Source organism: Garra rufa, chromosome 8, assembly GCF_049309525.1.
Source record: "Garra rufa chromosome 8, GarRuf1.0, whole genome shotgun sequence".
Lineage (NCBI taxonomy): Eukaryota > Metazoa > Chordata > Actinopteri > Cypriniformes > Cyprinidae > Garra > Garra rufa.
In genome coordinates this window covers 52,031,679-52,059,247 of record NC_133368.1, presented here as the reverse complement: position 1 = coordinate 52,059,247, position 27,569 = coordinate 52,031,679, and the positions used below count along the sequence as shown (strand labels likewise).

Genomic DNA, 27,569 nt, shown 5'->3' with positions numbered 1-27,569 from the left:
TTGATGAATGACACATGGAAACATGATGTGACTGAACATGATCAATATCCCATAAATCCACTCTATGACTCAAATAACTGTTAAAACATTTATTAGAACACTAAAAACACTTAAACAAGAAAGTCTAACTTTATTTGCAGAGCACATTTAACACACATCAATAAAGACTTTTTGATCAAAAATACAGAAAAGGTTGTGAAAAGTTATCACACAAAATAATTTTCTACTGTACTGAAAAAAGAATGAAAAGAAGAAATGAAGGACTGAAGCAGGATCAGTTCACTGCAGTGTTTTTCTGAGGCTGCGTCTCCTCACACACTTCCTCTGCTCTGCTGTTCACTTCCTCCTGTGTTTCTTGTGCTGGTCCATCAGCGGCCGTCTGCTCCTCCTGCAGCTCCTGTGTGGTGAAGAGGTTCCTCATGGAGTCAGAAACCTCCTCCTGCAGTTCGTCCTCAGACTCCTCAAAGTTCCTGAGGCAGAAGGGAAGCAGCCGTCAGTCTCAGTGATTCTCAGACGTCTCGTCTCTGTCTCAGTGTCTCACTCACGTGTCTTCATCGTCTGATCGAGGCTCCAGACGCTCTTTGTCTACCTCCACATCATCTTCATCATCACACTCTTCCTCTGTGAGATGCTTCTCCTCTGGTGAAATCAGCATCTCTGAGTGAAACACAAGCAGATTACAGTCTGATACGAACACTGAAAATATTGATCAATGTTACTGGACACAAATGTATCAAGATGCTCATTTAAGTTGAAAATTTGAAACTGATTGAAACCTATGTCTGATCTGAATGTGTGTGTTTGTACCTGTACTGCACTCCATGATGTTTGCTTGAGCGAGAGCGTTCAACAGCGTCTCCGGCAGACGATCCGTCCAGTGCTTTCTGTTTCCTCCATCCTGCTCCTCTGACACTACAGATAAAAAACAGAAAAAATGTATCAGTTATGAAACAAACTACATACAATGTTTTATTAGGAAAGAAGGCAAGATTTGGAGCCAAATTACAGAAGAGGAAAAATGACTTTAGAAAGACGGCAGCACCATTATATTATGTTAACACCGAGATTGGTAGCTCTGTTAGTAAAATCTGTTGACTTTAGCAATCTTTGTTGCATTATATGCCAATGGTATCATTTCAAAAAGAGGACAAATGCACTTTTCATGTGCTGTTCCCCAAAATTCTCATGCCTGTAAGTCAAGAAGTCTTAAAGATATATCAAAATCCTATTAGATTTTGGTTCTTAACAAACTTTTCTTTTGGTATCTTCATTTTTAAGGCTGTATATGGTTCCCTCCCAGAGATATAGGGATTTCAATATGGTCCTCAGCGAAAAATTTAGATTTTGTTAATATTTTTTCTGAAGAAGGACAAACATAAATCATAATTAAGGCCAACATATTAAAAGGAATGGATGTATATTAACTGAGTAATGCACTATTTTTTAGTGCAAAAAATGACAGTTTGCACCTGAGATTTGGAGCCAAATTACAGGAGGGTAAAAACGACTTTAGAAAGATGGCAGCATCATAATGTTATTTTCACACAGAGATCTGTAGCTCTGTTAATAAAATCTGTTGACTTTAGTATTATTTGTTGCATTATATGCCAATGGTATCAGTTCAAAATAGGAAAAATGCACTTTTCATGTGCTGTTCCCCAAAGTTTTCATGCCTTTAGGTCAAGAAGTATTAAAGCTATATCCATATCTTACTAGATTATGGTTCTTAACAAACTTTTCTTTTGGTATCTTAATTTTTAAGGTCATATATGGTTTACTCCCAGAGATATGGGGATTTCAATTTGGCTGCATGTGGGTCAACTTCACTAAAGGTCAGCTAAAAATTTTGATTTTGTTGATATTTTTTCTAAAGAAGGACAAATATACATCATGATTAAAACCAAAATATTGACTGGAATGGATGTATATTTACTGAGTAATGCACTATTTTTAGTAGAGGGGTCAAAATGACAATTTTCACCTGAGATTTGGAGCCAAATTAAAGGAGGGTAAAAATGACTTTAGAAAGATGGCAGCATCATAATATCATGTTTACGCAGAGATTGGTAGCTCTATTAGTAAAATCTTTGAACTTTTGCAATCTTTGTTGCATTATATGCCAATGGTTTCGGTTCAAAATGAGGAAAAATGCACTTTTCATGTGCTTTTCCCCAAAGTTTGCATGTCTGTAACTCAAAAAGTTTTAAAGATATGTTAATGACCTTTTAGATTTTGGTTCTTAATAAACATTTCTTTTAGTATCGTAATTTTTACGGCAATATATGCTTAGGTTCTAGAGATATGGGGATCTCAATCTGGCCTCACAAATAAAATGAATTTGACAAATTTTCAATGTTACTTTGCATGCGCTGATACTTTTTTCCTTTTAAAGAGGAATGCCTTGTTATCTATATCTTGTTTCCCTCTATCAAAACAATTGCATAGATATCACGTCTCTGTGCCAAAATGCACTGAAATGGTCAAGTTGAGGCACATTAACTTGCTCTCAGTAGTCTATTCAGAAGATTCTGTTTTAGAATCCGTTTCAGGGATATTTGAAAGAAGGAATTTTGTTCATTTCAACAGCTTCTGGAGTTACCAAAAGTTCATTAGAATTTTTTTTTCACTGTTCCTCGGTGAAGGAATGATATTCAAAAACCACCAAAACATCTCACATCTTTTGAGGAACATTTATTTGCTCATCTCTCAATCATCATTGGATTGCATTGCATTATATGTTTGGATCATTTCAATCTCATCTCACTAAGACATATTATTGCAGATATAGTGACCACTGATATTTAGATCATTTTATGTCACTATCTGCTCGAGTGTTAGAAAGATCTCACTGATTTAGATCAACAACTAAAGGTTAATTGAACTGTTCTCTTTCATAAGACAGGGTTAGTGTGTGTGTGTCTGTCACCGGTCTGAGACTGACTGATGCTGCTCTCTGTCATCACATCCATGTTCTCCAGAGCATTTAGTAATGTCTCAGCTGCATCTCGATGCCACACAGGTCTCTTCACCACTTCCTCCTCCACTTCCTGTCTGATCTCTGACCCGTGCGGTCGGTTGCGTTGGTTTTTTTCTTGTGCAAATGTCAGTGTGTTGTTCAAGGGCTCTTCCTACACACACACACACACACACACACACACACACACACACACACACACACACACTTTCAGATGACGCTCTAGTCTAGTGTGTTTCATGAGTAAGTGTGTGAGCGTCACTTCACCTCTGACTCCTCGTCTTCCTCAGTCTTCATCTCTGTTTGCTGCGGCGTCTCTTCATCGTTCAGCTTGATCTCAAACATGATTCCTTTCTGGAAACACAAGTTGAGGAGCATGAAGCTGTGTGTCAGTTATCTTCCCAGCTGACAGGAAACCTTCTAAACTTGTTAGGACAAAACATTATTAACATTATTTATATAGCACATTTCATACACAATGGCAATTCAAAGTGCTGTACATAAACGGAATTAAAATCATAATAGCATAAAAATCATAAAAATTTAAAATAATCACAACAATAAAAACAGAGTATTTAAGAACATTTAAGATGATTTAAAAAATTGATTTAAAATTAATTAGCACAGTAAAATGTGACCCTGGACCACAAAACCAGTCATAAGGTTAAATTTTACAAAACTGAGATATATACATCATATGAAAGATCAATAAATAAGCTTTCTATTGATGTATGGTTTGTTAGGATAGGACAATATTTGGCTGAGATACAACTATTTGAAAATCTGGAATCTGAGGATGCAAAAAAATCAAAATACTGAGAAAAACACCTTTAAAGTTGTCCAAATTAAGTTCTTAGCAATGCATATTACTAATCAAAAATTACATTGATAGGTTTACAGTAGGAATTTTACAAAAAATCTTCATGGAACATGATCTTTACTTAATTTCCTCATGATTTTTGACACAATAGAAAAATCAATAATTTTGACCCATGCAATGTATTTTTGGCTATTGCTACAAATATACTCCAGCGACTTAAGACTGGTTTTGTGCTCCAGGGTCACAAATGATTATACATAAAATAATGCAATCTGTTCGGATGTAGCACAGTGCTCATTCAATAAATGCACAACTGAACAGATGAGTTTTGAGTCTGCATTTAAATGTGGCTAATGTATTAGCACATCTGATCTCTTCTGGAAGCTGATTCCAACTGCGGGCGGCATAATAGCTAAAAGCGGATTCCCCTTGTTTTGTGTGAACCCTTGATATTACTAACTGACTCGATCCTAGTGATCTGAGTTGTCTGTTAGGTTTATATTCAGTGAGCATATCTGCAATGTATGTAGGTCCTAGGCCATTGAGTGCTTTATAAACAAGTAAAAGTACTTTAAAATCTATCCTAAACATAACTGGAAGCCAGTGTAAGGACCTGAGGACTGGTGTAATATGCTCTGATTTTCTGGTTCTAGTCAGAATCCTGGCAGCAGCGTTCTGTATGAGCTGCAGCTGTCTAATGGTCTTCTTGGGAAGGAGTGAGGAGACCATTACAATAGTCCACCCTGCTGCTGATAAAGGCATGAACAAGTTTCTCCAAGTCTTGACGGGAAACAAAGCATCTAATTCTTGCAATGTTTTTAAGATGATAGTATGCTGATTTAGTTACTGCTTTGACATGGCTACTGAAACTGAGGTCTGACTCCAGAATCACACCCAGATTCTTGACTTAATTTTTTGTTTTTTGACCCCTAGCGTCAAGGTACGCATTTACCTTATGAACTTCATCTTTGTTTCCAAATGCATAGGCAAAGGCAAGTGGGAGGCAAAAAGTCTCCTTTTTCGTAATGTTTGTATCAAAAATGTGTTGTCTGAGCACTGTGCTGATATGCTGAAGTTAAAATCTTAGAAAAATATGAGAAAAGTTCATAAACAGGGAGCAAAGCGCGGAGCAGTAAGCAAGAGCGTCCGAACAGTAGCAAAGCCGGAAGCCGTTACATTATTAAATATTAAAATATTTAATTTAAATAAAACCAACAAAAAAATAACTAACTTTTTTTTTTTTAATTTATGAGAAGTACTTATACCCTGTGTGAACACATTCAGGAAGTTTGAGTCCAATGCGATAACGTTAAAGTAATGTTTATGGAACACTCTGATAACTTTATTAATGTCTGATATACATTCTTATAACGTTGAAAAAAAAAACGTTTTTGCAATGTTTAAGTAACATCTAATCAAAAACAATTTGAATTTTCACCGCTAGAGAGCGCATATTCAAAACAAACAAAGAAACAAAGACAAAAACAGAAAAAAATGTAGTTTGATCAAAATCAAGTCAAACAAAATATATAACACTGAGTGTTTTTTTTTTTTGATATTTCTATTTAAAAATCTTACATATTGTGCCTTTTACTCTCTTAAATTTTTTTAAATAAATGTTTAAATAACATATTTATGGTAAAATAAAGTTAGTTTTAATAACTTTAGAATCACGTCTAGAAAACTGGATTTCCAGTGTTTTAGAAACAACGTTTCACAATGTTTTTTATATCCTGCATTTGTTCTCTGGTTTATGGTTGTGTCTTATCTGTGTTTGCACCTGCTGCTGTCTCCCGTGTGTCCGTCGGTCTCTGTTCTTCTTCAGGACATGTGTTCCTGCCATCAGACGCTCCTGAGAACATTAACATCATCATCATCATCATCATCAGATTAATTGCAGTCAGACTGATCTACATGTGGATGTGATGCTTCAGCTCCTCCAGGTGTGCTTTTAGAAATCTATTAATTATAAATGTTCATGTTTTTCTTCCCACTGACTGGTCATTTAGTTTCTGCATTAATCAGTTGTGAGTTTATACTGATAAACAGATGTGAAAGTGATGAAGATCTGATTACTGTTGGGCGTCTCTGACACTAACCTAAAGTTAGATACCGCTGTAAACTCCCTACAGTTGTAAACAAGAAGTACGTGAACTTATTAGGAGTTTTGCTATTTAATTATCGGCTATTTTGTGTTGTCCACCAAATGACCATTAGACATTTCTGCTTTTCAACCTACTGATTAATATTGATTTTAAATGTCATGGATGAGTAATCCACTATTTTGTAGAGAGGGGTCAAAATGGCATTTTTTTTTTTTACCTGAGATTCAGAGGCAAGTTACAAGAGGCTAAAAATAACTTTAGAAAGATGGCAGCATCATAATGTTATTTTTACACAGTGATTGGTAGCTCTATTAATAAAATCTGCTGACTTTAGCAATCTTTGTTGCATTATGTGCCAATGGTGACCATTCAAAAATGGGGAAACAGCACTTTTCAAGTTTTTACTCCAAAGTTTGCATGTCAGTAACTCAAGAATTAATAAAGATATCTTAATGGCCTTTTAGATATTAGCTCTTAGCGAACTTTCCTTCTGCCATCTTTATTTTTAATACTCTATGAGATTCGGTTCCAGAGATATTGGAATTTCTATATGGCTCCAGGAGTAAATCGGTAAAATGTACACATTTTCAGTGGTCAAAAACCAAATCTGGGTCAGTTTGCAAAAATATGATACTTTGTTTCTTTTAAAGAGGAATGTCTGAAGAACCAATAATGTTGAAACTAGAGATGTATCTCGTTTCTTTCTGTCAAGACAACTGCGTTGAAAATACCAGTCTGAGTGCCATAAATATTCTTTTCCCAAAGTTCACGTCTATAACTCAAGAAGTATTAAAGATATCACAATATGATTTTAGATTCTAGTTGTTAATAAACTTTTCTTTTGGAATCACCATTTTCAAGGCCCTACATCATTCAGTCCTAGAGATATGAGGATCTCAATGAGGCTCCGTGTCCAAATTGTTGGATGTTACCCATTTTCAGTGGTCGAAAACCAAATACTGGTCACTTTGTATACAGCTGATACTTATTTTATTTAAAGAACAATGTCCGAAGAAGAAATAATGTTGAAATTAGAATTGTAACTTCTTTCTATCAAGGTACAATTGCTAGACACGACCAAGAAAGTGCAGTTTTTGCCTGAAAACCATTAAAGTGACATTCATTTTATACAAGTGTTCAAATGAGTAGTTAATATACATTTTAGTACAATATTGTCAGTGTTGACTGTTTTTGCACGATTTGGTTAACGACAAATGACAGCAGAATAGTCACACATCTCTGAGGTATTTCTGAACGAATCATTTGAAGGCATGATTAAATGACTCATTTATTAAGACAGTTGCTTGCTGCCACCGATTACATTTTTAAAAGTGGCTTATCTTTGTATTTTTTTTAACATTTCATATTTTTATATTAAAAAAAAAACCCCACAAAGCTCATATCTCATTTATGAGATTTGGTTCCAGAGATATTGGAATGTCAATATGGCTCTATGAGTAAATTGTTTAAATGTACACATTTTCAGTGGTCAACAACCAAATTTGGGTGAGTTTGCAAAACTTTGATAATAATGTAGAAACTAGATTGGTAGCTCTATTAAAAAAATCTTCTGACTTTAGCAATCTTTGTTGCATTATGTGCCAATGGTGACCATTCGAAAATAGGGAAACAGCACTTTTCACGTTTTTCCTTCCAAGTTTGCATGTCTGTAACTCAAGAAGTATTAAAGATATCTTAATGCCCTTTTAGATATTGGCTCTTAACAAACTTTCCTTTTTCCATCTTTAATTTTAATGCCCTATGAGATTCGGTTCCAGAGATATTGGAGTTTCAATATCGCTCCAGGAGTAAATCGTTAAAATGTACACATTTTCAGTGGTCGAAAACCAAATGTGGGTCAGTTTTCAAAAATATAATACTTCTTTTCTTTTAAAGAGGAATGTCTGAAAAACAAATAATGTTGAAACTAGAGATGTATCACTGGAATCTCATCAATACACTGCATTGAACATACATATTTGAGAGCCATAAATATTATTTGTTTTCAGTTCACATGTCTATAACTCAAGAAGTATTATTGATTTGATTTTAGATACTAGTTATTAATAAACTTTTCTTTTGGAATCTCCATTTTCAAGGCCCTACATCATTCAGTCCCAGAGATATGAGGATCTCAATGAGGCTCCATGTCCAGATTGTTGAATATTAGCCATTTTCAGTGGTCGAAAACCAAATGTGGGTTAGTTTGCAAAAATATGATACTTCTTTTCCTTTAAAGACGAATGTCTGAAGAACAAATAATGTTGAAACTAGTGATGTATCTAATTTCCTGCTGATTGGAAAAATAATAGTGGACAGATACAGTATCAAACACACACCTCGAGCTCTGCCCTCGTCTTCATCTGTCTGACATCATGACGATACTGCTCTCTGATTCGCCGCAGCTGCTTCAGGTAGTCCTGCACACACACACACACACACACACACACACACACACACACACACACACACACACACACACACACACACACACACACACACACACACACACACGTATGTTATCCAGTGATCGTGAACACACACGCGTCTCGTCAGGTGTGTGATGACGGACCTCCTGTCCCTGCAGTCTCCTGTCCTGAGCCGCTCTGACGTTCCCATGATGCTCTTGTGGGTTTGACCGATGTCCGTCAGCGTCTGCTGTAGACGGTCTGAGACCCTGAACACCAGAAACCACAGCTGATTTCACACACACTCAGTGCTGAGAGAAAACACTTCCTCAAAACACAGCACCAGAGAACCTTCAGCTCACACAAACAGGTGAAACTCAGATATACACTGCTGCTCCAAAGTCTGAGATCAGTAAGACTTGTGTTTTTAAAGAAGTCTCTTATTCTCATCAAGACTGCATTCATATGATCAATGATCATGTATACAGAAAAAAAACAGTAATATTGAAAAATTGTTTTTAAAATATAATTTATAACTGTGATGCAAATCTGAATTTTCGGCATCATTAATCCAGTCGTCAGTGTCACATGATCCTTCAGAAATCATTCTAATATACTAATTATTATTAGAATTATCAATGTTGGAAACATATTATTTGGGAACTATTGATGTTTTTTTTAGGAATCTTTGATGAATAACAAGTAAAAAAACTGTATTTATGCAATTAAATTCTTAATTTCTTTCAAAAATAAGAAAGAATAAAAATGTACTGACCCCAAACTTTTGAACAGTAGTGTATATTGTTAGAAAACCTTTTTATTTATTTTAAATAGCCTTTTATTTTATTTTATTTTATTTATTTTAACCTTTTATTGATCAAAGAAGCCTGAACAAAGTATCACAGGTTCCAAAATAATATTAAGCAGCACAACTGTTTTCAACAGTGATAATTATTAATATACTAGAATGATTTCTGAAGGATCATGTGACACTGAAGACTGGAGTAACAGCTGATGACAATTCAGCTTTGATCACGGGAATAAATAATATTTTAAAATATATTCAATTAGAAAACAGTTATTTTAAAGTGAAATAATATTTCACAATATTACAGTTTTTTCAGTATTTTTAAACAAATAAATGCAGCCTTGATGAGCAGAAGAAATGTCTTTATATATATATGTATGTATAGTTATATATATATATATGATATATGTCAATATGACTGGTTTTCATGTCTCACCAGTTGTTTCTGAGCTCTGATTTTGTACTGATGTGCTTCATATCTCCTCTGAAGATACTCCTCTCTTGCCGCTGCAACACTGAATACACATTAGTATATAATATAAGCATATAATATATACATATAATACATATATATAATAATACATAAGTATATCCAGATTTACTCATTTATATACAGTACCCTTTTAGTCATTTTAGTAGTTTTCTTATGTGGGTCATTCCGTGTCAACTCAACCAGAGGTCCTCGACTCAATTTTTTTGATTTTGCTAATATCTTTTCTGAAGAAAGATAGACATGTATAGTAATGAAAGCCAAAATATTATCATGGACAGGGCTTGGCATTAACTTTTTTGCTCACCGCTCACAGTGGATAGTGGTTTTCACTACCCACAATTTTGTTGTTAATAAATTACTTTTTATATGACTAAAAATGTACTAAAATGTATTTAAATTGATTTCCAGGTCTTTTGTTGTTCCTATTTAAGACGAATTAAATGTATGCATCATCTTTCATTTCAAATTCTTATATTTTATTAATAATTTCACTTAATTTAATAAGACACCATAGGGCTGTTTCCAGTCAAATAAAATCAGTATTGACAAAACCGATCTTTCCACTGCAGAAGAATCAGCTGAAGTGGCATTTAGATGCATTTACACGTTTAATGCAAAATTGCAACTGCATAAATAATGTTATGAGCTTGATGTTTAAAATTTTAAAAGTTTTTTTTTTTATAAAAATATGAAATGTTAGAAAAAAATACAAAGATAAGCTACTTTAAAAAATGAAAGTAAACCGCGAATAGGTGGCAGCAAGTGACTGTTTTAATGAATGAGTCATTGAGTCATGCCTTCAAATGATTCATTCAGATGACTGATTCATTAAAAAAATAAAGCAAGTGCCTGTCTTTATGAATGGATCACTTAATCATTGACTCAAATGATTCATTCAGAAACACATTGTTCTTTAAATAAAATAAGTATCAGCTGTATACAAAGTGACCAACATTTGGTTTTCGACCACTGAAAATGGCTAATATTCAACAAACTGGACACGGAGCCTCATTGAGATCCTCATATCTCTGGGACTGAATGATGTAGGGCCTTGAAAATGAAGATTCCAAAAGAAAAGTTTATTAACAACTAGAATCTAAAATCATATTGCAATATCTTTAATACTTCTTGCGTTATAGACATGTGAACTTTGGAAAAAGAATATTTATGGCACTCAGACTGGTATGTTCAATGCAGTTGTCTTAACAGAAAGAAACGAGAAACATCACTAGTTTCAACATTATTTGTTCTTCAGACATTCCTCTTTAAAAGAAACAAAGGATAATATTCTTGCAAACTGACCCACATTTGGTTTTTGACCACTGAAAATGTATAAATTTTAATGATTTATTTCTGGAGCCATATTGAAATTCCAATATCTTTGGAACGAATCTCATAGGCCATTAAAAATAAAAACGCCAAATGAACAGTTTGTTAAGAGCCAATATCTAAAAGGGCATTAAGATATCTTTGATACTTGAGTTACAGACATGCAAACTTTGGAGTAAAAACTTGAAAAGTGCTGTTTCCCCATTTTTGAATGGTCACCATTGGCACATAATGCAACAAAGATTGATAAAGTCAACAGATTTTACTAATAGAGCTACCAATCTCTGTGTAAAAATGATATTATGATGCTGCCATCTTTCTAAAGTCATTTTTAGCCTCCTGTAAATAGCCATTTTGACCTCCCTCTACAAAATACTGGATCACTCTGGATCATTTAATATTTTGGCTTTCATCACTATACAGAAAAATATTTTTTTTTATTAAATATTACTATTTAGGTTTAATTTATTTTGATTTATGTTTTAATTTATGTTTTGTATTGCTTTAGTTAGCTACCAATGCAACATTTCTCATTTTCATTTAGTTAAAGTTCTTCCTCTAATATTTGTATTTTAGTTTAGGTTAGGTTTATTTCACTTAATGAAAATGTCTCTAAAAGTTTTATTTTTAGTTCAGGATAATTTATTTATTTTTAGTATTTTTATATTCAGTTCAGGATAATAATCCTGAATGCAATCTGTACAGTACAGCACATCTGAGCACTGAGATTGCTGATATTCTCTGGAATAGATGAGAGCGGGTCATGAAGTAAGACGGTTCAGCTTCTCACCGTTTGTACGGCTCCAGATCAACGGGTCTATATTCGTCATGTTCCGGTTCCTGCTGCGGTTGAACCAGCGCTCTCCACCGCTCGTGACCAAAAACAGGTCTGAACGCAACCCGCTTTTCAACTGCAGCGGGAACATCAGGCTTTATATGCTGGGAAAGACAGAAACGATATTTATTAATTTTATTAGTAAACATTTATAATACTTATAATTAATTTCAGTACAAAATCAGTAATACAGCAGTGGTAACTGGACTGTAAAAGTGTGCATTTGCTTATTTTCATCTCATTTAATTAATTTATTATAAATTCAGTCACATGACTCACATCGCCGCCACAATTCAGGATTATTATAGTTAACAAAAACTGAAACCATAAATATGTGACCCTGGACCACAAAACCAGTCATAAGGGTCAGCTTTTTGAAATTGAGATTTATGTGAGACCATAAAAGCTGAATTAATAAGCTTTTCATTGATGTCTGGTTTGTTAGGATATATATATATATATATATATATATATATAATATTTGGCTGAGATACAACTATTTGAAAATCTGTAATCTGAGGATGCATTATATTGCAATAAATATTGAGAAAATCATCTTTAAAGTTGTCCAAATGAAGTTCTTAGCAATGCATATTACTAATCTTTGATATATTTATGGTAGGAAATTTACAAAATAAATTCATGGAACATGATCTTTACTTTACATCCTAATGATTTTTTGGCATAAAAGAAAAATCGATACAGAGTTACATATAACATTTTTGATACTTAAAAATAAAAATACATTTATTTAGTTTAACAATGCACTAAAATAACTAAAACCAACATAAAAACTATACAGACATATTTAAAAATAACTGTGTGTGTTTGTGTGTGTGTGTGCAGTAGCTAAAATAACCATGAAAACATAAATTGGTCTCTGTGATGAGAGCGGCGTCTGATGGAGGCTCACCAAGGCGTTTGCTCCTGGTTGTCTGTGATCGGGTCTTTGTGCCGGTTTAATCGCAGGTCTGAGGACCGGTTTACACACCACTGGATCTCTGGACACGTGATCTGCAGGAGAAAGTCCTGATGTTACAGATAGACCAGGTAACATTGACACTATACACACCAGCACACCAGTTAACACTGTTAGAAAAAGTCCCCACACCAAGACTATAATTAAGATCTAGTGCCAGATCCCGTCAGAAAAATATCAGTTTCTGGTAACAGAACAACTAGTCAGCAGACAAGTCTAATACCCACATTGCAAAAAATGCTTTTCTTACTTAGAATTTTTTCTTGTGTCAGTCAAAATATCTTAAAATTGTTTTCAGAAAGAACAAGTCAGTTCCCTTTCGATACTTTCACTCGTACTGCGTCGTAAGACGCTATGGGGAAAAGGCTCCTTTTTCTCCTGAGACTGAAGCATTTCATTGCAGCGTAAATGCACGGCCATTGGTTCATGCAGTGAGTAAAAAACAAACCAATGGCCTATGGCGATGATTCGCGCCAGATCGCACCAAAAGGGGCGGAGTAACTGGCTATATAAATAAGCGTGCATTTCACCATAGGATCTCAGATCCTTCTCCTTCAGCGACGACTTCACATCTTCGCAGAGACTGACTTCGCTCAAGAAAGAAAACTCCTCTCACCGTCGATGAGCCTCGCAGCAGATCCTTCCTGCTCGGAGAGGTGCTCTCGGGCTCACTGGATGACCCCGCCCCCTTGCCGTCTACGCAACCCAGCACTGCCAGCGCTGGTATGCACGCCGAATTGTTCCGCGTCCTATCTAAAGCTGTGGAGGAGCTGGGATTGGACTGGTCTCCTCCTGAGGAGCCCACACGGAGCCGTCTGGACGATTGGTTTCTGCCGGGACGCCACCAGGCCCCTCGTCAATGAGCCTTGCCGTTCTTCCCTGAAGTACATGACGAGATCTCCAAATCTTGGCGCGCTCCATACTCTCCCCGTCTAAGTGCCTCCTCTTCCTCCGCCCTCACGACGGTTGACGGCGCTGAAGAGAAAGGCTATGACAAGCTGCCCCCGCTGGATGAGTCTGTGGCCACGCATCTGTGCCCGCCCACCGCCATCGGATGGAAGGCAAAGGCAGCTCACCCGTCCAAGCCCTGCAGGGCTACTTCGGCCCTCGCTGGATGAGACTACTCATCGGCTGGACAGGCGGCGTCGAGCTAATTCACCACAGATCCATAATCCTCAGCCACTTAGAGTGCCTAGGACTCAGGGTCAATTTTGCCAAGAGCGCTCTGTCTCCCAGCCAACGTATTTCGTTCCTGGGAGCAGTTTTCGACTCCACTCAAATTAAGGCAGCAGTTGCGCCGCAACGAGCCCAGGCTATCCGGAAGCTCGCGGCCTCCTTCAAAGTCGGAGCCCTTCGCCCTCTCAAAATTTTCCAGAAGATGCTGGGCCTTATGGCCTCGGCATCTCCAGTACTCCAGCTGGGCCTACTTCAAATGCGCCCTCTGCAGTACTGGCTGAAACCAAGGGTTCCTCCCCAAGCCTGGTGTCTATGCTGTTTTGGAGCAACGTCTCCTCAGACGAGTGGATGCTTCATCCACAAACGGTTCAGGAAATATGGACAGTCTTTGGCAAGGCGCAAATAGACCTTTTCGCCTCAGAAGAAAATTCTCACTGCCCAATTTATTTTTCAAAGGAACAGGATGCATTGGCCCACAATTGGCCCAATCTCCTCTTATATGCGTTTCCCCCGACTGCTCTGATACCACAGGTCATCAGACGAGTCAGGGAACAGAGACTCAAACTCCTGTTGGTGGCCCCATTCTGGCAGAACCAGCATTGGTTCCCAGATCTACCTCGGCTGCTTTCGTCAGCCCCATGGCCCATTCCACTGAGACGAGATCTCTTAACACAGGCAAACAGAACGCTATGGCACCCCCAACCGGAATTGTGGCCGCTGCATGTATGGTCTCTCGACGGGAGCCTACAAGTCTCCCCGAGACCGTCTTAAACACTATCTCTCAGGCCAGAGCCCCCTCTATAAGGCGGCTCTATGATCTTAAGTCTTTTCCGCCTGGTGTTCCAAATGCGGTGCAGATCCGAGTTTATGCGACATATCAGTGATATTGTCCTTCCTTCAAGAGCTGTTGGATAAGGGACGATCTCCCTCCACGCTCAAGGTCTATGTGGCGGCTATAGCGGCATTTCACGACCTTATGGACGGTCAATCTGTGGGGAAGAACAATCATTCGTTTTTTGAAGGGGTCAAGAAGGCTTAACCCTTCTCGCCCCATCACAGTCCCTTCTTGGGACCTGCCCACTGTGCTGAGGGCTATGAAGAGCCCTCCCTTTGAACCGCTTCAGTCCATTGACCTTCGCCCTCTGACGCTGAAAACTGCCCTGCTTTTGGCATTGGCATCAGTCAAACATATGGGTGACCTACAGGCTCTCTCTGTGAACCCTGTATGCTTGGAATTCAGGCCAAATGACTCTAAGGTCATCCTGAAGCCAAGATGTGGTTATGTACCTAAAAGTCTCTTGACGCCGTTCAGAGACCAAGTTATCTTCCTCTTGGCACTTCCCCCTTCGGAGCAAGACCAAGACTTTAATCCCCTCTGCCCCGTTAGGGCATTGAGATGTTATTTAGAGCGTTCTGCTTCCTTTAGACAGTCAGAACAGCTGTTTGTATGTTTCGGTGGCCGCACCAAGGGATCTTCGGTCACGAAAGTTATCCAAATGGATAGAGGAAGCCATCATTACTGCGTTGCTGGCCGTGCTATGTAGCTGCACGACTCAGTCGTCGCTTCAGTAGAAGTACCTGAGATCCTATGGCGAAATGCACGCTTATATAGCCAGTTACTCTGCCCCTTTTGGCGCGATCTGGCGCGAATCATCGCTATAGGCTCATGCAGCTCCGCTCATTTTACTCATTACTCATTTTTTATTTTACTCACTGCACAAACCAATGGCCTTGCAGTTACACTGCGTTATTGAAATGCTTCAGTCTCAGGAGAAAAAGGAGTTTTTTCCCCATAGCGTCTTACGACGCAGTACTCGTTCCCCTATCTCAGGGAACCGAGGTTACGAGAGTAACCGAGTACGTTTTTGCTCGAAACAAGCAGAGTAATCTTGTTTTCTGTTTGAATTCCTAATGAATAACTAATGATTATAAAATAAATGATTATCAGTTATTATGTGAATAAATGATTATAAATGAATTAAAAAACAAGAAAATTAAAACAACACACACAGTTTACTTGTAAGGATCTAAGGATTCTTCAAAACATTATACACATAATCACACACATTGTCACCTGTGTTTGTGGCTTTAGGAGCCGCTGGAGTTTGTCTGTGAAGAACTGTATGACTGAACTCGTCCTCCAACAACTGGAAAAAAATAGACTTATTTAAAAGTAAACTCAGAATTGTGAGATATAAACTCAGAACTACAAGAAATAAAGTCAAATTTGTGGGATATAAACTCAAAACTCAGAACTACAAGAAATAAACTCAGAATTGTGAGATATTAATTTAGAACTACAAGAAATAAAGTCAAATTTGATGGATATAAACTCAAAACTCAGAACTACAAGAAATAAACTCAGAATTGTGAGATATTAATTTAGAACTACAAGAAATAAAGTCAAATTTGATGGATATAAACTCAAAACTCAGAACTACAAGAAATAAACTCAGAATTGTGAGATATAAACTCAGAACTACAATAAAGTCAGAATTGTGATATAAACTCAGAACTACAAGACATAAACTCAGAATTGTGAGATACACACTCAGAACTACCTGAAATAAAGTCAAATTTGTTAGATATAAACTTAAAACTCAGAACTACAAGAAATAAACTCAGAATTATGTGATAAACTCAGGACTACAAGAAATAAAGTCAAATTTGTGAGATATAAACTCAGAACTACAAGAAATAAACTCAGAATTGTGAGATATTAATTTAGAACTACAAGAAATAAAGTCAAATTTGATAGATATAAACTCAAAACTCAGAACTACAAGAAATAAACTCAGAATTGTGAGATATAAACTCAGAACTACAATAAAGTCAGAATTGTGATATAAACTCAGAACTACAAGACATAAACTTAGAATTGTGAGATACACACTCAGAACTACCTGAAATAAAGTCAAATTTGTTAGATATAAACTTAAAACTCAGAACTACAAGAAATAAACTCAGAATTATGTGATAAACTCAGGACTACAAGAAATAAACTCAGAATTGTGAGATATAAACTCAGGACTACAAGATATAAACTCAGAATTGTGAGATATAAACTCAGGACTACAAGATATAAACTCAGAATTGTGAGATATAAACTCAGGACTACAAGAAATAAAGTCAGAATTGTGAGATAGTTCTGAGTTTATATCTCAAAATTCTGACTTTATTTCTTGTAGTTCTGAGTTTATATCTCACAATTCTCAATTTGATATAAACTCAAAACTACAAGATATAAACTCAGAATGGACAAATTGTAGGATCTAAAAATCATATTTACAAAAAAAAAAACAGAATTATGAGGAAAAGCATTGGAATTGCTAGAAAAACTCCAAACATGCGGTACCTGTGTGTCCAGGTGTTTGCTGATCTGCTGCTGCAGCATCGGTCGTTTGAGCAGCGAGTTAGCGGAGGGACGGTCTCGTGGACTGACCTTGAACAGCTGCTGGAGCAGCAGACGCACTTCAGAGCTGTAGCGCTGAGACACTGGACTATAGCGCCCCCTACAGATCCTCAACACCAGCTGCTTCAGATTACTGCCCTCAAACTACAGCACACACACAATACAGCATGAAAACACAACCAAACATCACCATGTGTGCCAGCGGTCCTTTAGTATCAAGATATGTCACCCTGGACCACAAAACCAGTCTGAAGTAGCACGGCTATATTTGTAGCAATAGCCAACAATACATTGTATGGGTCACAATGATCGATTTTATGTCAAAAATCATTAGGATATTAAGTAAAGATCATGTTCCATGAAAATATTTTGTAAATTTCATACCATAAATATATCAAAACCTAACTTTTGATTAGTAATATGCATTGCTAAGAACTTCATTTGGACAACTTTAAAGGTGATTTTCTAAATATTTAGATTTTTGTACACCCCCAGATTCCAGATTTTCAAATATTGTCCTATTCTAACAAACCATACATCAATGGAAAGCTTGTTTATTCAGCTTTCAGATGATGTATAAATTTCAATTTCGGAAAAAAAAATGACCCTTATGACTGGTTTTGTGGTCCAGGGTCACATATAATTATATTATTAAAACCTCTGTCTGTGTGTGTGTGTGTGTGTGTGTGTGTGTGTGTGTGTGTGTGTGTGTGATGATTGACTCACTGGGTGTCTGAGTGTGCAGAGCTCATAGAGAACACAGCCCAGAGACCAGATATCCCTACAGGACAGAGATCATCATCATCATCATCATCATCATCATCATCGATCATACAACATTTGTACAACAAATGGGAAAGTGAGTTCAGTCCTCAGACGAGAAAGAACGACGGCGCGTAAGTGTCTACTTTAATACTATTTCACTAGGCGGTCGTTACTTAGAGTTGCTGCTAAAAGCACTTTGTCGTTTCTGTTTAATTACTTATTCCTAAGTATTAATTTTAAGCCGCTGTTCTCTTAAGCACTCTGTAGTTTCTATTCACTTATTCGTTAATATTAAATTTGAGCTGCTTCTAAAACGCACTCTGTAGTTTCTATTTACTTATTGGTTAACATTAAATTTGAGCTGCTTCTAAAACGCACTCTGTAGTTTCTATTTACTTATTGGTTAATATTAAATTTGAGCTGCTTCTAAAACGCACTCTGTAGTTTCTATTTACTTATTGGTTAATATTAAATTTGAGCTGCTTCTAAAACGCACTCTGTAGTTTCTATTCACTTATTCGTTAATATTAATTTTGAGCTGCTTCTTAAAGTACTCTGTTGTTCTATTTAATTATTCGTTTGTTTTATTTACATCTATTCACTGTTAGAAAAGGAGTGTTCTTCTGTTATTTGTCCTGCGATTGTTTTTGCTTTAAATTCTAGTTTTTATTGCAATCATTAAAATTGATAACTGAGCGTACGGCCAAGGGAAGCTTTTGTTTTTGTCATATCGTTCCCTTCTGGAGCTATTACAAGTGCGAAGCTGTTGCTTTTTGAGTTTCGATTGAGCCATTTTGCGTGCGGGCGAGACATTCGCGGCTCACTGAGCCTAGGAGGCGTCCCTAGCTTTTATCATTGAAGCACTGTTTGGTTGTCTATTTAACTGCGTCAGAACAGCTGACGCTGAAGCGTCAGCGGAAGCGTTCAGCCTCCTCGCGTGAAGACCGACGAGAGTAAAGACTGCGACTTTTCCTGCGCGACTTCTCCGAGCAACGACACCGACAACGCACTTAAGTACTCCTCTCCTTTATTTCACTCTTCTTTCTGTCCTCCTCTATCATGTGTTTCCAACTCATTCCGGTGGTCTCTTCACACCGCTCTAATATCACACGCACACGTCGACGCAATATTTCTAACCTGCGTCCTATCGACACTTCTTCCACTGAACCTTTCTCTTTCACGGTTGGACTCTGGAACTGTCAATCAGCTGTCAACAAATCTGACTTCATTTCAGCATTTTCTGTGCAATCTGGTTTGAGCATTCTAGGCTTGACTGAGACCTGGATTCGTCCAGAAGACTCTGCAACCCCAGCTGCTCTTTCTAATAACTTTTCCTTCTCTCACACCCCTCGTCAGACTGGAAGGGGTGGGGGGACGGGACTTCTTATTTCTAACAACTGGAAATACTCAACCCATTCTCCTCTATGCAATTATAGTTCATTTGAATCTCATACAATCACTGTAACATCTCCTATCGAACTCCACATTGTGGTAATCTACCGCCCTCCTACTCAACTTGGCATCTTCTTAGAAGAGCTGGATGGGCTGCTGTCCTCGTTTCCAGAGGATGGCAGCCCACTTCTAGTCTTTGGGGACCTCAACATTCACCTTGACAAACCCTATGCTGCTGACTTCAATTCACTTCTAGCTTCATTTGATCTACAACGTGTTATCACTACATGCACTCATAAATCTGGCAACCAACTTGATCTCATTTACATGCGAAATTGTATTTCAGACAATATTGTGGTCAAACCCCTACACATCTCTGACCACTTCTTCATTACATTTGACCTACATCTTGCTACTTGTGCACTCCCAACCCCTCTACCTGTTACTTTTAGAAGAAACCTACGCTCTCTCTCACACTCCCATCTTTCTTCTTTAGTATCCTCCTCCCTTCCCTCTCCTACTCACTTCTCATCCCTGGACACTAATGCAGCAACTGACACCTTATGCTCCACTATTACCTCCTGTCTAGATGCTATATGCCCTCTCTCCTCCAGGCCAGCACGATCTGCTCCGACAACCCCTTGGTTATCCGATGTTCTTCGTGAGCATCGTTCCAAACTTAGGGCAGCTGAGAGAAAATGGCACAAATCTAAGGATCCATCCGACCTCAGTATGTATCGGTCTATGCTCTCATCTTTCGCTACCCAAGTACATACAGCCAAATCTTCATACTTCCACAACAGGATCAACAATTCCCCGGACGCACGCAACCTTTTCAAAACATTTAATACACTGCTTTGTCCCCCTCCACCACCTCCCACAACTTCTATAACAGCTGATGATTTCGCCACATTTTTTACAGACAAAACTACATCGATCAATAATAAGTTCTCAGCTCCACACATACAGGAACTAAAATTGACCACAATCACGGCTGGAACCCCCCACTTCTCCTTCTGTCCTTGCTCGGAGGCAGAAGTAACCAAACTTTTCCTCTCCAGCCATCCGACGACATGTCCTTTAGATCCTATCCCCTCACACCTTCTCCAAGCAATCTCCCCTACAATCCTACCGGCGCTCACACACATCATCAACACATCTCTTCTCACAGGCACTTTTCCCACTACATTTAAGCAGGCCCGGGTAACCCCACTGCTCAAAAAACCTACACTTAACTCCTCACTCATAGACAACTACAGACCTGTCTCCCTCCTTCCATTCATAGCAAAAACACTGGAACGGGCTGTTTTCAACCAGCTATCCTTATTCCTCTCACAGAACAATCTACTGGACTCTAACCAATCAGGGTTCAGAAGCGGCCATTCAACTGAGACTGCGCTACTGTCTGTCACTGAAGCCTTGCGGACGGCAAAAGCTGAGTCCAAATCATCGGTACTCATCTTGCTGGACCTATCTGCAGCTTTTGACACTGTGAATCACCAGATCCTCCTGTCCACCCTCTCAATGCTGGGTATTACAGGGACTTCACTTCGCTGGTTCAAATCCTACCTCTCTGGTAGGTCTTTCAGAGTGGCCTGGGGAGGCGAGGTATCCAAAACTCATCAACTGGTCACTGGGGTTCCTCAGGGTTCAGTTCTTGGACCTCTCCTCTTCTCCATATACACTACATCTCTGGGCCCCATCATACAGGCACATGGCTTCTCCTACCATTGCTATGCTGATGACACACAGCTCTATCTTTCTTTCAAACCAGACGATCCATCGGTAGCTGCACGGATCTCAGGTTGCCTAGCGGATATCTCTGCATGGATGAAGGAACACCATCTACAGCTCAATCTAGCAAAGACGGAACTCCTTATCTTTCCTGCCACTCCATCTCTACAGCATGACTTCTCCATCCAGTTAGGTTCATCAACAATTACCCCATCAACTTCAGCCAGAAATCTGGGTGTTATCTTTGACAACCAACTGACTTTTAAAGACCACATAGCTAAGACCGCTCGATCTTGCAGGTTTGCATTGTACAACATCAGAAAGATCAGGCCCTTCCTAACAGAGCATGCTACACAACTCCTCGTCCAGGCCCTGGTCATTTCCAGGCTGGACTACTGCAATGCTCTTTTAGCTGGTCTTCCAGCATGTACAATCAAGCCTCTACAAATGATTCAGAATGCAGCAGCACGACTGGTCTTCAACGAGCCCAAAAAGGCCCATGTTACACCTCTCTTCATATCCCTGCACTGGCTACCGGTTACAGCACGCATCAAATTCAAGACACTGATGCTGGCCTATAGGACAGCCACCGGATCATCACCTGCCTACCTCCATTCACTACTACACATCTACACTCCTTCCAGAAGACTGAGATGCTCTAGTGAAAGACGCCTCATTGTACCACCACAGAGAGGTATTAAATCACTGTCCAGAACATTCTCGTTCAACGTTCCTGCCTGGTGGAATGATCTTCCCACCCCTATCCGGAATGCAGACTCCTTAACAGCTTTCAAACGACTGCTGAAAACCCATCTTTTTCGACACTATCTGACTCAATAAAAAAAAAAAAAAAAAAAAAAAAAAAAAAAAAAAAAAAATATCCTCCCTTCTAGCCTGTTTTTCCTCTCTTTCTTGATCTTCTCCTTCTAGCCCGCACTCTTCTAACAACGCCTGATATATGGTATTTTTGAACACTTCCTATGTTGATCTGCCTCCTTAGGATGAATCACTTGTTGTATTCCCAATTGTAAGTCGCTTTGGATAAAAGCGTCGGCTAAATGAATAAATGTAAAATGTAAATGTAAATACAACATTCATATAACATTATTTGTATTTAACACACTCTCGTAATGTTTAGAGGAAACATTCTTAGAAAAATGTTCTTGAAATGTCCTAATGATGTTTTTCGTGCGTTTCAAAACTTGTTCAGAACTGTGTTCAGTAACATTCTTATGTAATGACAACAGAACATTTCCATGTTTTCACAAAAGATAAAATGGAATATTTCTCTAACATTTGCATAACCAAGAAAAACTTTGAGAGAATATTAAAATGTAATATTCTCATAACATTTGATAGAAAATGATAGAAAATGTTCACAAAACCAGAAAAAAATTTCCTAAAACATTCAAAAAACAAAACTGGAAGTTCTGGAAAATAAAATCTGAAATAATGTTTTTATAATATTTTCAAAATGTCCAAACAGAATGCCCACATAACAAATAAAAGATCTTTAAATATTAAAAATGGGTGTTTTAAATGTCTACATTTAAAACTTTCAAATGTAACATTCTCATAACGTTTTCAAAAAGATAGAATGAAATGTTTTTCTAGCTTTCACACAACCAGGAGAAAATGTTCCTAAAACATTAATAAAAAAAAAGTAAGTTCTGGGAAATAAACATCTGAAATAATGCTTTTATAATGTTTTCAAAATGTCCAAACAGAATGCCCACATAAAAAAAAAGATCTTTAAATTTAAAAAAATGTGTTTTAAATGTTTACATTTAAAACGTTTAAATGTAGCATTCTCAAATGTAACATTCTCATCAAATGTAACATTTAACATTTTCTAAATGATAGAATAAAATGTTTCCCTAATGTTCACACAATCAGGAAAAAAAATGTTCCTAAAACATTCAAAAAACAAAAAAACAAAACTGGAAGTTCTGGAAAAAAAAACCCTGAAATAATGTTTTTATGTTTTCAAAATGTACAAACAGAAAGCCCACATAACAAAAAAAAAAAAAAAAAAAAAAAAATTAAAATATTAAAAAATGTGTGTTTTAAAGCAACGCTAAAGAGTTTTTTTTACCTTAAAATAATGTTTCCAAACTCGTGTCAGTGGTTCATCAACTCATAACAGGGTGAAACGGCAGTTTCGTATTCGCTTTGTGACCCTCTATCGGCCAGAACAGAACTATGTAAGTTTGGGTCGTCGGGTAGCGGTTTTGTAGTTCAAATGAGACTACAAATGCGACTTGCTTTACGGCAAAAATAAATAGCAAACAATGTCATCATTATGTTTTATTTCGTTTTCATACTTTCATAAAGTCATGCAACATACTAAATTATTTACGACAGCGGTAATGGACAATTCCGCTTCCAACCTGTAGAGGGTTGTTGAAGTTCTTTAGTGTTGCTTTAAATGTTTACATTAAAAACTTTCAAATGTAACATTCTCATAACATTTTCTAAATGATAAAATGGAATGTTTCTTTAACATTCACACAACCAGGAGAAAATGTTTCTAAAACATTAATAAAAATAAAAAAACCTGAAAGTATTGGGGAAAAAAATCTGAAATAATGTTTTTATAATGTGCTTAAAATGTCAGAACAGAATGCCCACATAACAAAAAAAAAAAAGATCTTTAAATATTCCTTTTTTTTTTTTTTTTTTAATGTTTACCATAAAAACTTTCAAATGTAACATTCTCACAACATTTTCTAAATGATAAAATGGAATGTTTCTTTAACATTCACACAACCAGGAGAAAATGTTTCTAAAACATTAATAAAAATAAAAAAACCTGAAAGTATTGGGGAACAAAATCTGAAATAACGTTTTTATAATGTGTTTAAAATGTCAAAACAGAATGCCCACATAACAACAAAAAAAGATCTTTAAATATTACTTTTTTTTTAAAAAAATGTTTACATTTAAAACTTTCAAATGTAACATTCTCATACTTTTGTCTAAATGATAGAATGGAATGTTCCCATAACGTTCACACAATCAGGTGAAAATGTTACTGATAATTAAAAAAAAAAAAAAAGGACGTTGTGAAAAGAGCAGTCAGAAGGAGAGCTGAGAAACGTACGTTTTGTTGTTGTAAGGTCTGTTCTCACAGATCTCTGGAGACAGATAGTAGGGCGTCCCGACGCAGGTTCTGGCGAGCTCCATGGTGCTGCTCCACACAGAACAACATCAGAACAAACCACAGACACACAATCAAACACAAACACACTCACCTGTTCAGCATTCTGGCGATGCCAAAGTCTCCCAGCTTCACCTTCAGTCCTCCTTGAGTGAGGAAGATGTTCTGGAGACCATGATGGACACAATCAGAGTGTTTTGGGTTAATATGAGGCAGACAGGTGATGCTTTAACACACACGAGTCTGACGTACCTGAGCTTTGATGTCTCTGTGCAGGATCTTCCTGTCGTGAATGTGTTTCAGTCCCAGACAGATCTGAACAAACCAGTCCATGATCTGAAACACACACCAACACTTTCACAAAAGCTGCAATATATATATAGAATTACCATTTCTATTTTAAATAAATGTCGTTGTGTTCATGTAAGAAATCTCCATGTGCAGATCTCATGCATTTGTATTAGGACAATACACAAAAATAGACCACAATATTTTACTCAAGCCTGTATCTGGCATGAAATGAAAAACAATAATAAAGGTCATTGCAACTTTTTATTTCAAATTTGGAATATATATACATTCCAGTATAAAAAAGAAGTCAGAATGTGAACATTCCTTCTATGAATTCTAAGTTTGCAAAACTTTTTTTCTTGCAATTCCGAGGGAAAAAAAGTCAGCATTGCAAGATATAAACTCAGAATTTAGATTTTTTTTCTCCCGATTCTGAATTCTTGCAATTTAGGTGTAATTTTTTACCATGAAATATGCTGTTGCAACTTTTTACCTCGCAATTCTGACTTTTCTGCTCAGAAATACAAGTGTTTGTGTGCTCCACCTGCTGCTCTGTGAAGGGTTTTCCTCTCTGCATCCTGATTCTGTTCATCAGATCACCAGCGTCACAGTATTCCATCAGGATGTACAGGTTATTCCTGTCTGGATATCACACACAAACACAGCATCACATATAAATCAGTCTGTATCAGACACAATATAATGATGGAGTGAGCACACAAACTGGACAAATGCAGCAACGCACCGTAAAATGATTTATAAAACGCCACAATGTTTGGATGTTTCATTTTGGACAGAAGAGTCACTTCCTTTCTGGAGGCGTCTTTATCCCGAGAGGACAACTGCTGGACATGTGACACAGACAGAGAGAGACAATGACTGACAGACAGGTGTGGGAAAAGATACATTTTAACAGCTTTAGAAGTTCTGGCTGTTGCTGCTGTCTTTGCCAAAGCAACAAAGTAACGCTCTAAAAACAAATAAACAAACAAAATAACAGTTGGAATCAATAAAAAAATAAAAAATAAAAAATAACAATTGAAAATCAATTTACATTTGCAAACTTTTTGAGTTATGAAAAAAACACAACTTTTAAAAATAATCTCTTTTAAATGTCAAATATAACCGTTTTAAAAATACACAGGTCTTTCCCTTTACTAAAAACTACTGCTGGGCAACGATTAGCCACAATCCAAATATGTTTTTGTGTACATATATGTGTGTGTGTGTGTGAACCGTGTGTATTTATTATGTAAATATAAATACACTCACATGCATGCACTGCAAAAAAAAATATTTTTTTGTCTTGTTTCCTGGATTTTTTAGACTAATAAATTTTTTTATAATCTGCCAATGGGGTAAGAATACTTTTTTGCTTACCCCATTGGCAAATTATTTTGCTCGTTCTAAGCAAAAACTCTTTTAATTTTGACTTGTTTTTTTTCCCTGAAAACAAGAAAATAATTTTTACTCATCCTTCTTGATTTAAGAATGTTTAGATATTTTAGCTGGAAACAAGACAAAATGTAAGTAAGAAAGGTATTTTTTTTGCAGTGTGTATATATTTAAGATAAATATGTTTATAAATGAAATATATTTAAATATAAATTATATGACACTTCTATATCACAAAATTATATAAATTAAGTATTCTGTAAATAAAACATGGGAATAATAACATTAAGATGTTATTAAGAAAATACACATTCCACAATTTTATAAATAGAAACTTTGTTACTTTAGAAAAATATGTTGTGTTTATATATTAAATATATAATATAAATTATATGAATATAAATACATGTAAATATTTTCAAAATATTTACTGTATGTGTGTCTTTATATTTAGCCTACATAATAAATATACACACTAAACACACACATATATAAACAAAAACTTTTAGATGCAATTAACCGACATTAATTATTCAAACAGCACTACTAAAAGCACATCAAATGACAATTTGAACATTTATCATTATTATCTAGTACACAACGAACAAGATAAAACAAATTTATAAACATTATTATAGATCAACAGAAATTACGGTTTAAAATACACAATATTAAAATTTAAATAAAGAATTTACATTTTTAACATGTAGCCATGCATTTACTTACATTGTGGTTAGTAGATCCTCTTAATGTTCTTCTTAGAGACTATATCTCAACATTTTAATTCAGAATCAATATATTTTTTATGTTTTATTTCAAAATGAATTGACTGTGAGCTGACTTGTGTTGGAAAAACGTAAAAAAATATCACAAATCCAGTTGAATGTTGAAAAAAATCATGATTCGAACTTGAGTCTGGTCTGATGACATTTCTTTCTTTTTTTCCCCCAAAAGTACCTGTCAGTCAGTCTCCAGTGTGTCTCAGGAATGTCTCACCTGTCTCAGGTTGATCTCCTTGATGACGTAGAGCTGCGCGTCTCCGTGTCGGTGTTTGACCAGCAGCGCGCGCCCGAACGCGCCCTGACCGACCTGCCGAACCACTTCATATTGATTCATCGCTCCAGATGAGGATGATGAAGAAGAAGAAGATGATGATGAAGATGATGATGATGCTGATCTTCTGCGGGTCGGTCAGGACGCGCGTGAACACGAACGGCGCGTCACCATAGCAACACGTCAACAGCGTCATCACGCAGTGCCATTCTGAGGAATCCGCGTGGAAAAAGTTTCACCAAACACAACCGAACAACTTCAGAAGTTGTTCGACACTAGTATGAAAAGGAAGAGTTTATAAAAATTAATTTCGTAAAAAAAAAAAAAAAAAAAAAAAAAAAAATTACACTTTACGCGAGACTCGGTGCAGGCGCGCGCCCGATAGTGAGGCATTGTGGGATTCCCATCGCCATCGATTATTCATTAGCATTTTCTCACCT

The 27,569-nt window shown here is 36.8% G+C and overlaps 1 protein-coding gene across 1 annotated transcript; it reads right to left on the bottom strand.

The window, feature by feature from the left end:
- Window positions 1–134: 134 nt before the first annotated feature.
- On the bottom strand, window positions 135–27,192 carry LOC141340259 (serine/threonine-protein kinase Nek5-like). The gene is made up of 21 exons (XM_073845181.1): window positions 27,073–27,192; window positions 25,427–25,523; window positions 25,226–25,323; window positions 24,643–24,726; window positions 24,485–24,555; window positions 24,334–24,420; window positions 18,066–18,120; window positions 17,283–17,483; window positions 16,002–16,074; window positions 13,340–13,543; window positions 12,686–12,834; window positions 11,728–11,876; window positions 9,552–9,630; window positions 8,472–8,576; window positions 8,239–8,319; window positions 5,575–5,646; window positions 3,242–3,364; window positions 2,927–3,128; window positions 808–906; window positions 546–657; window positions 135–470 (listed from the first exon to the last, which is right to left on the bottom strand). Exons 1-21 carry the CDS (start codon window positions 27,190–27,192, stop codon window positions 275–277), a joined length of 2,457 nt encoding a protein of 818 aa, XP_073701282.1. The 3' UTR covers window positions 135–274.
- Between the last annotated feature and the right edge of the window lie 377 nt (window positions 27,193–27,569).